General features: G+C 39.7%; 2 protein-coding genes across 11 annotated transcripts in view; one reads left to right on the top strand and one right to left on the bottom strand.

Annotated features, from left to right (window-relative positions):
- The window catches only part of LOC105564451 (uncharacterized protein DDB_G0284459), a 39,185-nt gene extending 26,068 nt beyond the window's left edge, over positions 1 to 13,117 (top strand). For 6 of the 8 annotated variants that reach the window (XM_012016815.1, XM_012016821.1, XM_012016819.1 and 3 more), the window contains 9 exons: positions 1,184 to 1,371; positions 1,678 to 1,765; positions 1,846 to 1,967; positions 2,148 to 2,274; positions 2,534 to 3,497; positions 3,905 to 4,008; positions 4,508 to 4,637; positions 4,723 to 4,800; positions 5,336 to 7,647. In XM_012016815.1, coding sequence (XP_011872205.1) covers positions 1,184 to 1,371; positions 1,678 to 1,765; positions 1,846 to 1,967; positions 2,148 to 2,274; positions 2,534 to 3,497; positions 3,905 to 4,008; positions 4,508 to 4,637; positions 4,723 to 4,800; positions 5,336 to 7,040 — 3,506 coding nt within the window. In that variant the 3' untranslated portion in view covers positions 7,041 to 7,647. Of the gene's footprint in view, positions 1 to 1,183; positions 1,372 to 1,677; positions 1,766 to 1,845; positions 1,968 to 2,147; positions 2,275 to 2,533; positions 3,498 to 3,904; positions 4,009 to 4,507; positions 4,638 to 4,722; positions 4,801 to 5,335; positions 7,648 to 10,102; positions 11,126 to 11,665 lie in introns of those variants that run through there. The other 2 variants (XM_012016817.1, XM_012016816.1) reach the window with 2 other exon arrangements.
- LOC105564450 (uncharacterized MFS-type transporter C09D4.1) overlaps positions 1 to 15,424 on the bottom strand; it is a 62,988-nt gene that overhangs the window by 41,296 nt on the left and 6,268 nt on the right. The window lies entirely within an intron of this gene.

Below are 15,424 nucleotides of genomic sequence, written 5' to 3'. Positions count from 1 at the left end.
AAAATCCTTTGGAATTGAGAAAACATTTTTCTCGTAATTCAAATTTTCAAAATTTGATAAAAACATTCTTCTAAAGATCCTCTTTCTAAAGATCAATAAGTTAAGCTTCGCGCAAATTATTCACGCATTCCAATTGACAAATAAATACGCAGAATCTAAAATTCCAAATTCCAAAAGTACACACTTAAATCACGTACAGTTCTATTGAATTGAGATTGCTATTGGCCTATTCCGGAATCTGTGAAAATGCAGACGGAGTAAAAATTGCGGACCTCGAGTTTCCCGTGGAAAGAGTTCAGGAGGTCGGTGAATTTCACCTGGCGGCCGCGATCCACAAGATACGCAAAAGGGAAGAGAAAGAGAGACGGAGGAAGAGAAAGAGAGACAGAGACGGAGGGACGGGATGAAGTCGCAAGAATCGTCGACGAGAGGAGTGGCCGTAAGGATGCATCATCGGCAAGGTCGCATCGGAGAAATTACCGCGAAGACGTGGCCGGTATTCGCGGGTGCCGGGCTGCATCGCCGTTATCTCTCCGTGACTCGATCACGCCGAAGAAAGTGCGGCGCGACTCGCGCTTGCTATACCCCGTTTTACTATAACTGTTCGCAAGGTGCGCTCGATCGTTCACGACGGAGTGGCCGACAGTCACTCCGCGGAAACCGCGATCGATCCATGGAGCCGCCAATCGAACGTGAATTAATACAACATTCGCGGGGACCAGTGAGAGTACACGACACAAAATCATTCTAAAGGAATATTAAACAATGTCGTAATCAAACGAGAATTTCGTGTTCTCGAACGAGGTGCTTTTACGTACGTTCTCATGTACGTCTTGTATTAATAATGAATATAGATTATATGAATAAATGGGGGAGAACATGACCCGCATCGCTTTGTGGCCGAGGTCCGCCGTTAATTCAACGAAATCGGTATGCGTTCAAGTTTATCACAATTAAGCTTTTAGAATTACAGAAGAATTGATTAAGGCGGGCGGGGGGGGGGTGGAATATTAAATGTAACATTAAACGAATATGTCGACTTTAACGGTACAATTGACCCAGAAGTACTTCTGCGTCGCGTTTGTTAGTAATTGCATACGTTATGACCAGCGGAATACATTTTCATCATCGATCAACGCAATGACAATGTCGATCACGGCAGTTTTCCGACTTGATGTTCCAGACAAGCCATCTACGGATCCACCAGCCATGGCGCACGCGGCGCTCAGGGAGATCGTCGAGCGAGCCGTCGAGGAAGCACGGAAATTACCGGGATTGAATGCGTCCGCGGACGCGGAGCATCCTCGAGAAGGACGCGCCGTCGCGGATAATAGTTACGAGGATCTCCTCGCTACCGCGATACTCAACAAGGTTGTTTGCGTTCACCAGACAACGCCAAGTTTTAAAAAGCGACAGACTTTCTCAATTAATTATAAGTAACGTTTGAAAGTTTTGGAACAAATGATTTAAAAGGCGCGCTATGTTCTAAAATTAATTGTAAGATGATGAACTTGTATATTTTCCACGTTGAGTTAAAACCTGCACGTTCGAATCGACTGTAAGACATTAAGAGGCGCGCTAGATGTTTCTTACAATAATTATCGTTAATTAAAAGAGTTTACCGTCGCCAGTAAAATACTTAAATTAAATATGAATTCATTACGCGCATCGTTTTAGGTCATCGAGAGATACCAAAGGGAACGGGTTGACGGCAACAGCAACGTTCTGCACGACACAGATTCGCCTAAAGCGAAATATACCGCAAGTGCGTAGAATTTACTTAACATATTATCGCGCATGGAGCGTGGAGAAATCACATTTACGTGGATGATGCTCCTTTTTCAGACGAGAGCGAGCATGGCCTTGGGGAAGATGCGACGAGTTACGCGTCCGACCGTCTCGCGTGCAACGGCGATCATGGCGCGTCGATCGGGAGTGAAGATCATCGGAAACCGGTGTCCTTTATGGTACAGACGCGTCGATCACGATCGCATTTACATACCGTCGCGAGGCGAAATGTAGCGATACTAAACGCAATGAAAGATGAAATTTGCATATCAGATTTAAATTCTTCAACGTAACAGTCAATGCGATAAAATATGATCGCATCTTGTATGCTCTCTGAGGGAGATCGTATCCTGTTACAGATGGAAGAAAGGATAGAGGAAGTAACTACGATTACGTCGGACGATGACGAACTCCGAGACGGCGTCTTGGAATTCGGATGCAGCCGGCGCGTACCATTTCCGGAGTACGGGATGGACATCATTGACCGTGAGTGTCTCTGCATATTTAAAAAGTACGCGGAATCTATACGTAAGAATATCGTACAATAACGCTTCGACATAAATTTACTAAAATCGTTCAACGTCAACTGCTTTTAATTCAAGAGTACATTTCAATAGTCGGACAATTGTTCAATCCAAAAAGATGTGGAGAATAAAATAAATGCCTCGTCTGACCGTCTCCAGCATAAAGCAACTTACAACTTTGTCGCACGCAATAACTATTTATTCTGAATTTTTTGTAATAGCTCCGCGGGAATTGCCTTCGCCTTCGCCGTCAACGTCATCGGATTCTTCGGATTTACATCGCAACGAACATTCATCGGTCAGAACGAAACGTCACGCTGGCAGTCGCACGATGGATATAGTCTCGCCCATCGAGTCTTGGGAGGACAATTGGTTGTTTCAGAAGAAAAGGACTTCCCGATCGCAGCCGGATGCGGTTGCTATGTTGGTCCCGAGCTCCAACGCGTATTACAAGGCTCTGATCGGCGACCGGGATGCCGAAGACACGTCCGATCTATCCGAGTGCTCGTCCACAAAATCGGATGAAGAGATCGAAAAGGAACTGATCGAAGCGATCAACAACGTGATTCCGAGGACTCCCAGGATCTCCGAATGCGACGCGACAAATAATCAAACGGAAAGCAATCAGGAAGGAGCAACCACGGTTCAACAATTCGGAAAGGATGAGGTCGACACCTGCCAGGTGATAACGAAAACTGAAACTAACGTGACTTGTGAGCGTTTTGACGGGAAGAGTCGCAAAGAACTCCTCAAGTCCGCGGAAGTCTCGGAGAAGAAAGCAAACGAATGTAAAGATGATAGAAGCAATCTAAATGGAAGTTCATTTGCGTCAACGGTGGCAAAAGAGGAGGGCGGAACCAAAGAGAAGCCTAAGGATACAGCCGAGCGCGGCGAAAGGACGATTGCGACCGCGGTGGAAAGTTCTGGGCAAAAGGAAGTAAAGACGCAATCTGAGAAATCGAGTGAGAGGAGCGATCGAGGGGAAAACGTCGCCGACGAAAACGAAGAGCAACGAGAGAGCGAGTATACCGAACATTACGACACGGCAATCCAGAGACATTTAGACAGCTTGACGAAAGTTGAAGTTTACTCTGTAGAGAGCGAGACGCCCGATGAAACGAGAAAAATGATGAGCGAACAGCTCAGAAAATCAACGGAGAACAATTTTATCAAAGAACCAACAAGGTAGGAATAAAATATTTGAATAGCTTTTAACATTCTTCTTCCTCAATTATATATATATATATATATGATTTTATCACTTTAAAATAAAAGCATATAATTATAATTTATATTTTAAACCTGTTTCAAATTTATATACATGTAAAATATACATTTTTTATCTCCGATTTCTGTTCTTTTAGTTTTTGTTTTTGGATTTTTCATATGTTTATAAGGATATATAATAAATATGAATGAAGCAAAACTCGGCTCAGGTTTCGAAATGAACGCGTAATAAACGATAATGATAGTTCCAGTTTCCTACGCAACTCGGTGTTGCATGAGTTCCGTATCCTGCTACATTATTCTCTTCACAGTTTCGCCGCGGCACGAAATACGTCTTTCATAATTTTTCTTTTGACTTTATGCAGCAAACGCTCAGAAACCGAAGTCCAATTGTCTTACGCAACAATCGGCGAGAATCACGATGGCATGATAAGTGAAAATGACCCATTAAGCGCTCCTCCACGACCAGGTAACCTCACTTGTTCATAATTTAAAAAAACTTGTACGCAATATACAATTCCTTACATCTTCGTATTTTTTTTTTTGGATTTACAAAAGAACAATAGAAATTTCATTTTATCCTCCCGATGTATAGTAAAATAACGTATGTACAAAATAATTTACCAATATTTAAATATAAATTTTATATAGAGGAAATAATAAACCTACACACATATACGCACGAAGAAATGATCGTGTGACGTGTAATAAAAGTCGAAAATTCCGAAAAGTCGAATGAAAGTTTACAGCTTCAAAAAGTTACCATCACATAAAGCGAGAAATGGTACATTAATATGTTGCATTGGTTTTTTTTTTTGAGGTGTAAAAAGCAAAATCTTAATTAAAACTTTTCTTTAAAAAATTCTGTCTGAATAAAATGCGAGTAGATTCATGAATAATATAATGAAATATTCATGTATCACGATGAGCATATCACGGATATGACGGTGAATAAATGTATCGGACAGGCACAATAGCGGAACGCGAGCACAAAAAGTGGGAAAACGCGCCGCCGATCGAAAACAATCCCTACAGCGAGGAGAGCATACGAAAGCGATGCTTGGAGAGACAATATTCAAAAAGTTCGGACATTCCAGGGTAAGCATCGCATGAGAAATTTTTCCCGAGTACACCGTCTCATTGTAGCCGCGAAGCTTTCAGCTCGATTTTTCACTTTGTTTAGAAATCATTATGAGTTAACAAAGTTGAACGAAGTGAACCAGCTGGAGACCCTGACACCCAGTCGACCGGACATTAAACGGTAATTTTCGTTAATTTTTCCGAAGTAAAAGACTAATAATAATTAACACGCGCAAAATCAATTCAAATATCAAACAAATTATCTCTCTTGTTTTCTCTCTAAAGCCTAAAATTTACTTAAAACGTTACTAAACTTGATAGGCTAACAAGTATTTAAATTACACATCTATCTTTGTCTAATTTGAAGAAAAAACAAAGACATATATATGATTTAACTGCAGTACCGACCAATATGTCACCTTTCGATTTTTTTTAGCATAACTAATTTTAAGGTGTTCGCATGAAAAATTCGAAAATCATGATGTACTTTGTCCAATTTCATTACCCTTCGATTTTGAGCACATTCGGTGCACTTTGACGAAAGTTATGCTCAGAAAACCTAAAGGTGATATACTTCTGACCGGTACTGTATTAGTTAATTTACCGAGTGGTTGGAACAACGGGCTCAGAAGAAAGACTGAAATAAAAGAAGAATCACAAGAGCCCATCATTTCTTTAAAGCTCCGTGACGTTAATGACTCAATGTTTCTGTACAGATTCGGCAGGGATTACTACATCAACCAATCGAAGGTGGCTACTGGAGAGCGGCAGGAACCGGCTAGGTCGGCGATGTCCTCGATGTCGAGCAGACCGAGCAGCTCGCTGTCCCAGCGATCGAGCTGCGCCGGCGACGAGCAACACGAACGACAGGTGAGTCATGACAAGCTCGAGCAATTCGAAGCCGCTTCGCTGCGCGATAGCCTTCCTAGACGATGCTGTCGCGATCCCCGCGCCAGTCCGCACTTCGCGATCAACCCTCTTCTGCATCTGGAGTCCGCGAACGATCGATCGCGCCACGGCGACGGCGAGCGAGACGAGTGTCTCGTAGGAAACGACATTCGAATGATATACGAGAGGGAAAACCCGAGAGAAGACGCGAGAGATGATCGAGGATCTAAGAATTCCGTGGATTCGTATGTAGGAGCTATTTCTGAAAGGGAAGAGGACAACCACGTCCTGGCGGAGAATCCGGAGGCCGGCACGGACTCTCGGAAGTCAGCGCCGATAGATTGGAACCGGTCTTGGGACGATCGCGAAGAGAGCGTCGATCACGAGGAACCGATAGTGCCGCGGTACGACAATCGCGCGGGATCACCGGGCGATCGGGACGATCGCGATCCGGGCGATCACGACTCCGGGATGTGCTCGATCGGCTCCCGCGATTCGGAGAACAGCGAGCACGGTCGCTGGCGACAGTTGTATCGGGTGGCGGATAACGATCGTCCCGGTGGCGGCGGACAGATATCGTCGATCGGTGGCAGGAAGTTCTGGACCACCGGCGGATACAAGTACCATACGTTCGGCGGCATCAGGATCCGGCCGAGGAAGACGGACGAGCTCGACGACGACCTCGAAGACCAATCGGCCTCGATGGAGAATTCGTTCGAGGATCCCAGCTCGGAGTTCGCGAAATTGAAGTTTCAGACTTTCGGCGGAATCAAGAGGAGCAGGAGGATCGACGGCAGGAGGATTCGGAGCTACAGGAGGATCCGATTGAGACCGATCCTACTGGATCCTACGCCTGTCGTTTCCGGCACTGAAGACAGCCGCGATTTCGTCGAAACGGAGGAGGAATCGGCGAACATCGAACATTCTGACGTTAATTCAGGAAATTGCGATCAACCGACAAGCTTGAATCGTTCTATGAGTTTCGAAGGATTCGCTAGCTTCGAGCACTCGACGAGCTCGACTTTTGAGGAAAGCGACTGGCAGGACGAGAAACACGACGTTACGGACGATCGAGTATCCATGGGTTGCGCGCAAATTGGATGCAACAGAAATCGAACGGGTGCTTTCAGAACGAGCTCTACGGCGAAACGCAAAAGTCTAATTCGTAAGAAAAGCGTAAACTCGTCTTCCCTCTGGTCTTCGCCGAACGAGGACGACGAGTGGCAGGATGAGATTGATTGCTCCTCCGACGAAATTATAATGAACAAGTTCCTGAAGGATGTCTCGAGAAGACGGAAAGCGTGCGCGTTCAACGATGACGGTGTCGCGGTGCGAGGAAGAGGAACAAGGTCTAGAAGGCATCGGGAAGTCCTTGAAGACGTTAACAGCGAAAAGTTAGGGAAATCGATCACCAGGAATTCTGAAAGGAATCCAGAGAGCTGGAAGGAATCTCGGCAAGAAGGGGAAAGCGATGATAAGGGACGATGCAAGAAGTTGTATGTAAGAAGTTTGAGCGACGTCACAATATGGTGATGATAAGGAGAAGAGCTGACTCTTCAAAATGAAATAAAAGTCTATGTGAAGAAAATGTGCACGATATATCGTGCTAATAATTGTGACACAATTGCCATGGAAGGATATCGCGTTAAAGAAATACGAAGTATGCTATACTTCACAAAAAGTAATCTCAGCGACATCCTATTTCTCTAAAATTCTTATCACGATTGATAAGAAACAGTGAGAGACAACAGGCTTCAAAATGCATTGGTTAATTTATTGAATAGATCAATTTATTGTACTCAACTGATTGTGAAATGAAGAGGAAACGACATTCTACTTTGAGACGAATCTTAGAAATTCGGGATGCGAGCCCTCGCGCGATAATTGGTGAATCCAGCTAACGGTTATAAAGATTCATTTGGTGATTGTTATAATGTTATATAGTTGATATATTTTTTTCCGGTGCGATAATGTACCTGAGAGAATGCATTCGTGCCAATACCGCAATTGCGTGGCCATATTTTTCGAGATAAGAGTGCCATGGCGCGATGCGCTAATATATTAGGTGTCATATACAGAATTAAAGTTCATATTTATACAGCTAAGTTGCAGGTGGCAAATAAATACGGGTGCATAAAAATCTGACATGTGTATCACGATAATGCTGACCTTCCGCTCCTTAAGACTTTCAAGTGGCTGTTCGTTTTCGATCGTCATGTTTACGCGAGATTGTTCTTATAATTCAAAGCTAATCGCAAAAGGCAAAACTAATAAGTAAATAAATGCATGTAAATTCCTAATTATTGATTTAATCCATGATCAGAATTAATATTTATTATTGCTGTTTATTTATTACCGTTCATTATTAATTTAAAAATATATACATAAAACCCCCTTACTAGGTATGTAAGAAATATATATATTATCTATTTGATTTGATAATTAACTTGCATGAAAAAAAGGATCTAATAATATACATGTACGTTTTCAGGCATTTTTGTAAATTGTACTTGAGACTAAAAGGGATCTAAACTTGAAATCTTCGAGGAAAACATTTATCTAACATTGACAATCCTGTATAATATACGAGTATCTTATATCGATACGATCTCAACTAATTTAATTGAGCAATAAAAAAATTCATATCTTCTGCATGAAAGGTGATGGTTGCTACTGGATATTAATTTTAGTTTCTAAAAATTATTGCGCGGGAGTTCGTGAACTATACTTGAGAGACTTTACTTCTGATTTTTTAAATATCAAAGAATATTTAAGCTACATATTATTTATATTACATTATTGCATTAACGTGTACTTACTCTTTAATTTTTTCATACCTCGTATATATTAAAAGGAGCAATGGAAGATTTTTAGATTAAATTTAAATTTTTCTCAGTGTAATGGAAAATTACGATTAGGGCTAAGAATTAATTATTTTAGAGAATTGTGTTTTAGATCATTTTAGATCATTGTTCTAGAAGACGTGAATGATAATTACATATTATAATATCGACAATTCGGAATTATTGGACGACGATACAAAATAGATTGGCGTCTTCCCCGCCATAGATTTCACACAACTGAGGATATGCTGGTACAAGAAAGTTTCGAAATTGAGAAAAAAGTCGAGAATGTTAGAGCATGTATTAATTATGACATACATAGTATAAATTTCATCTGTCCATTTTTCTTAAAGTGAAGGTGTGAGTCCCAAGATATATCTTCAATCGACAATAGAACCCGAGTTATTTACCACTCGAAATGCACGCATCACGCTTGTACAAATTGCACAAAGAATGCAATCTAATTTGCATCTACACGTTCTCGATGTATTTCGTGAGATATATTGCTCGGTTCGCGTTAACACAACGGAATCAATTCCGCAATTACGAGCTGCGAAAGAGAGTATTTCGATCGGTAAGTACCATCTATTTACAATGCGTACGCGTGACTAACAAATAATGGTATCTATGCGCTCGTCTGTAAATCCTAATATTTTTGGAAATTTTTTGGTTATTTTCCGTTAGTTTCCCCAAATAACTAAACAGCAATTAACATATATATATATCACTAATATTGCTTGTAAAATTTTGCATACTTAATAATTTCTTTAAACCTGTACTAACTGTAATAAACTGATATTGGAAGATTTACTAAATCTGACTGAATGTTTTATAGACGGCTCACAAGTTCTCTCGTCTCATAAAAAAACAATGCTTTACAGTATAATTGTGAGTGATACTGTTCATATTTATATAATCACATTAACAAATAATATTGCATAATTAATATCTGCAACATAGATTACGCAATACATTAACAAGTAAGTCTTTCTTGATTGCACGACGAATTAACAAAATAGCCAATTTTTCATTTGCAAAAGCAAATGCATGGCTGAACTTAAAACATATTAGTCCGCGCTTTTCTTTCAAAATTAAAATTTTTATTTAAATAAGAAACACCTAAACCATTGAGATTCTCAAACATGACGACGTAAATTGTTATATTCTATTCTCCGTGACACTCAAAAAGTTAAAAGACCTTTTTATCAAAATTATGTATTCGAATCGAGAGTTGAAACTTGCACGCCGTGGCCACACACACACAAAAACACAAAGAAACAGAAAAAGAAACAATCCGATCTATTAAAATCGCGACTGGTATGTATTAAGCAAAAAATCGTTCATATGATTAATAATTATTGTCAATCATTTCCTTTAAAGTCGATGATATAACAGATCATGTAACGCTCGCGCTAACCACAATATTAAGAAAATTCTTATTAATATCATGATAATATCAGAAATAAACGCCAGCATTGTGTAATTTTATGAATATCATTAATATTATTACTGTGTTAGAAAATTGAATTTATTTTGCAGTTGTCACTACACGAGACAATAATATTAATCGTATGACAATTCTGCGGGTGAGAAAAAGAAATACAAAGGAAAAGGAACAGGAGTTCTGTGACTCTTCGCAAGCATGCAAGAATAAATGATGCAAAGATTCAAGAGACAACGTGAACACGAAATAGTTTTCGAGCGAATCCTATATTAGATCGTTAACATCAGTCGATTCTTCGTGTGTTCTAGGAAGAACCTACGTCCGAGGAAATCAACGACGATATTTCGGTCCTGCAAGGGGATAAAGATACGACGACGTCCGCGTCGTGGTACAGGAACAACGCCGAGATAATTAGTCCCGAAACGAATAATCGCGTCGTCAACTCGCGTGCACCCGTCGACAGCGGCGACCGTCAGAAAGTCAGAAGCGAGAAAGACGCGTCCGATAAGACGACGTGGAAGGACCGTCGACGCGCGGACGACATCCTGGAGAACCAGAGGAAAAACAGCAAGAACGAGATTAACGCCAAGCTCAACAATCAGGAGCAGAGCATCGAAACCGAGCGTAAGGACGACAAGGAGCGAAAAGTTCGCAAGATCGATCTGAAAGCGTACGGTTTCGAGAACGAGTTCTCGGATCAGAAGAAGCCTGTTCGGCAACAGCGAATGGTGAACAGGCTGGACCTGAGTTCGTTCGGCTATCAGGACGGCCTGCGCCGTGCTCGGTCCAACAATCAACTGGACCAGCCGTTGCGAAACAACGAAAAGTCGAACCTAACGAAACGTGCGTACAAAGGATACCTAATCGACACGCCGAGATCACTCGGCTGCAAGGATTTCGCGAGGAGTTCGAGGGGACTGAACGAGCTACGCGACGAAGTCGAGGAGATGAACGCGCAGATGATATCCGCGAAATCGATGCCGAACGTCACCGATGACGTGTGCTATTACGCGAATCCGGTTTACGTGACCGACCCTCAGGACGAGCTGACCGCCAAGAATCTGCTGGATCTCGCGGAGAAAAGCGCGACGGCGGAGGAACCTGACGCGATTAGCGCGGACGATGCTTCATTGCTGAACGATTACGACGAAATTTCGTCCGACGTCGATAGATCTTTCGAGGACATATATATCAGGACTAAAGCACAGTCTGCGGAGACGGACAAGGAGTTGCGAGCGATGCCCTCGGTGAAAAGACTCGCGGAAGCGTTTGGCAAGCGACAGACTTCCGAAATGGAGACTGCCGTGCCCGCGAAAATAATCAGAGCTTCGGTAACTAACGAAAAAGTCATTTCATTTCAGTTAGATTTCAGATAGATCTCGGATTTATGTCGAATCTCGGTAAATTCGTTTGTTCGGAGCAAGAATGATACGTGTAATAAAGATAGATGAGACGCGGATGGACAAAATAGTCAGATAGACGGATTTATTTTAGAGATAGGAAAATTCATCGTTAGAAAAATGTCTATAAAAACAACTTTTATCCCGATTCAATTAAGTACGATTGCAGATTTAAAGGTAGATCTGTAAACTGCGATGTGACTCTCACTCTTGTTCTGAATACTTCATTTATCACACGAATTTGTCGTTCGCTCTAATTAACAATAAGCGTAAATTGCTGAATTAAGTTGTAATGAAATTCTAAAAAATACGATGTCATATTAGACAGATTAACCATATTAATTTGAATAACATATTCACGAAACTTATACTTTCAAATAAATGTCTTTTGTATTTTTAGTCACGAAAACTTTAGAATCGGCGCGGAGCATTTTTTAAATAGATCAATCAAATCGATTTTCTGCCCCGCAGGTGGCGAAAGTCGATGACGCCAAGGACAGGTCGTCCACCCCCGAGATACAGATAGTCGAAACGCCCAGGCAGATGCACAGTTTGACAGCCAGATCTCTTTCGAGGGAATTTCGAGAAGGGCTGCGTCAAACGCCCGGAAAACTGACGTCGCCGCCAGTCAGCCGATCATTGGTTGAAGAGCAATCAACGAATCGGACGGAAGTCGTGCGATCGAAACAAGAGGACAACGACACCACCGTGATTTCACCCGGCAAGCTCAAGTCGAACATTATATTTTGGGAGCAAATGCAAAAGAGAAGTTAAACGGCAGTTTTCCGTAAATACGTAATAAACATTGCAAGACAGATACCATAAAAAGTTGCGGCCATGAAATCAATTTAATATATATATGTATACGAAAAACAGAGATTAAAAATCACACACGATCAAAAATATATAATAATACGCTAAGAAAACGAAACTCGGTGCGAGTTTATACGAAAGAAGAATCAAGTTAATTAGAAGAAATAGTTAAGCAAATGTAAAAGTAAGTGTAAATACGATAATTATCGCGGGGTTTAATGGCAAATAGTAGTTATTTATAGAAATACGGCGACAAATCGCTTTAAATAAAGGAACTTATCGTTGATTTCGCATATTCCTCGCGATCGATTCTGTACATTTGTAAATTATTTTTTTGCAAGTAGGATTTTGCGCATTTTCGAGTCAAATGGAAATGTACAACTGAGACTTCACGCAAAATCAAGTCGGATATTACGTTAGGGACGGCGTTTATAAAAGAAGTTACTTGTGACTAAATTAAAAATTAATTAATTCCTATTCATAAAATCGCCAGCGTTGCTATCCTTGTGAGCGACAAGGATATGTTAATGCCTGCGTCAAAGGATAATAGTTCCTTAGCGTAAATTGCTTTTGAAACGTTGTAAGTTAAAATAATAGTATAGAACTTCTCGCGAGTGATAACAAGAAGATAGCTTTACATAGAAGTGTAATGAAATTCGTGCCAAATGGTATCGCGACACGACACGTTAACAGCCAAAGAAAGCATTGCGAATATCGTGTTCGAGATGAGAGACCAGGCTAACCCTTTCTGCTCTCATTTCTACTATACACTAAAAACGTTATTTCCAAAAAATTATTCCTAAGTTTCAATAAGGCTATTCAAGAAGACAAAGATAAATTCCCCCCCCCCCCCAAAATATATACATGTACATATTATTAAACTTTATGTAATCTTTTTGCAAAATTGTAGTCATTTTTAAATTAAGACGACTGTAGTTATTACAAATAATAATCATGTTGTATTATAAAGAGTCAAAAGGAGTTAACTTAGCGCGTTGCCAATCGAAAGAGATAATTATTTCGTAACGTAATTTAAGATTTTACGGTCGTTTTGTATATTATTACAAGAGAAATGTTTATTATAATTGATTAAATAAATTATCAAAAAAATATCATTATTCCGTGACGTTGGAATTTGGATTCTTAACAATAACCTCCTCGCATATCCTCATTTTGAAGAACGAGCAATCTCGCGTATCTCGAACTTTGCTTTACGTTTTGCAGCTTGTCTGCAGGAAGCGCGACTCATTAAAAATACGACAAATCCTCCATATAACAGTTAATCGGCAGGAATTGCCCTCTGAACGGAAACTCTCGTGCAACATACAACAGCTGCAGCGAAGTTTGTAAGTAAAATCATTAAATAAAATTATGGAAAATACATAAATTCCTTTTTAATATAAATAAGTATAAATATCATAGATATTGTACTTTTTGTAAAAAAACACTAGACTTTCTTTAAAACGTAGCTCAATGCTATTACTGCGTTCGTTCTGGCACTATCTACGGTATTGAGACTTTATTTTTATTTGCTAGAAAAAATTCAGTGGAATTTTTATATTAAAAAATAAATGGAGGATCTGCCGCTCGCAGAAAATTATCCCCGGTAAGTATTCGCAAGTTATTATATTAAAAAATATATATCAAGTAAAAAAAGCACTTGCTACAACATATTTTTTAAAAGATGTGTGCAAGAAAAATTTTATATAAACACAAATATACGCGATGCTTGTCGTATTTACACTTTCACATTTATTTACTTCTTCCAATTAATGCAATTAAAAGTAGAAAGTAAAATATCTTCACAACCGCTGTGTAATAATATTGAAAAATTCATACGAAAGTCTCGGGGTTGGGACAGTTTTCGAATTATTAGCTATCAAGATTGGTATCGCGTAAAATTAAAGTCAGACGCGAAATACTGTACCGATCTGTCATTTGCTATTAGCTCCCGCGATTCGGACAATATTAATTTTTGCTATTCAACTGATCTTATTTTTCAATTTCTTATACGGAAATATTACTATAGTTGATATTGTGACGAAAATAACTTTCAAATTTAATGAATTTCATCACACTCTCGCGCGTTAATAAACAAAAAATTTTAAGATTATACATTTTAACATCAATACGAAACGATACAAATATATATAACGTAACGGTTGACTCAATCAACGGTTAAGACATAATCAACCGTCCGAAATAATCAGAAATTCATTAAATTTCATTAAATTTCGTTTTCGTTGAGACTTGCTGACAAACTTACGATGTACGATTTAATTCGCGCGTACTCATGTGTAATAAATAAATGAACTTTCTGCCAAATATAAAAAGGTATTGTATTATTCATATTTAATACCTCGCAATCAATCTGATATGAAATGTGTACTCACAGTTCGTAGCATAATTGACCGAAACTTGTGACATGATGGACCAAACCCCGTGGGATGATTGACGAGACCTCGTGGCACTTTGTTTTAACACTTTTAACACTAATCACACGCGACAAGAAAACACGAAAAATATACGATGCGAAGTTACTATTTGCACTCGGTATTCCTTGTAAATTTGCCCGATGGTACGAATTTTAGTCAAAAGGATCGCCGATGTACAAATGTCGAATTTAAACTATCGATGAGTAAATATTACGATACAATTAAGCACGGATAAGATTAATTATTCAATCAAACGTATCGCGATGATATTCGACTCAAAGTTCTGCGTTCTGACCCGCACTTGTATGATCCCGTTAATAAAAGAACAACTTCAAGATTATGCATTTCCGCTGATAAACGAAAAACTGAACAATTTTACATTTCAACACCGTACAATGAACGCAACTGAGTTCACGGTTAATCGAGACGCAATCGCCCGAAAGTAATTAAAACTTTAAGGTGATGCTGGAGTCTCTCTGTTTTACCGACATTTTTTAATTAGGGATATCTTTTAATTGGCTTTACAGAATTGCAAATTTCTTGTACACGATTAAAGTTCGCACAAAAATAAAAGTCCGTCTGCTCGACTTTATATAAAAAACGAAAAAAAATTAAATATTTTGGCATGTAGAGCTGTCACATGACGATAATATTTGCTTATACAAAAATTCTATAGTTTATATCTGCAAAATGAGGCCGGAGAGACCTAGAGAGAACATGCAAGAACAATATTGTGTACTTGGAACTAAGATTAAAAGTCTAGAAAAAAAAGATAGGGTTAGAGAAAAATTTATAAATGCAAATACAGCTGTAGAATGATAAATAGAGGACTGCATGATAATAAGATGGCGCTGCAATCTGGTAGACAAGGAAAGATGTATCGTATTATTGCTCTCTCTTCTTTTTATGTAATATACATATACGCACACATACATAACTTTCGCGTTGTCGGTAAAACAGACAGACTCCAGCATCCCCTTAA

This window comes from Vollenhovia emeryi, unplaced genomic scaffold (genome assembly GCF_000949405.1).
Source record: "Vollenhovia emeryi isolate VEMERY1.0 unplaced genomic scaffold, V.emery_V1.0 DF939164.1, whole genome shotgun sequence".
NCBI classification, from domain to species: Eukaryota; Metazoa; Arthropoda; class Insecta; order Hymenoptera; family Formicidae; genus Vollenhovia; species Vollenhovia emeryi.
This window is presented reverse-complemented; position numbering and strand designations above follow the sequence as displayed.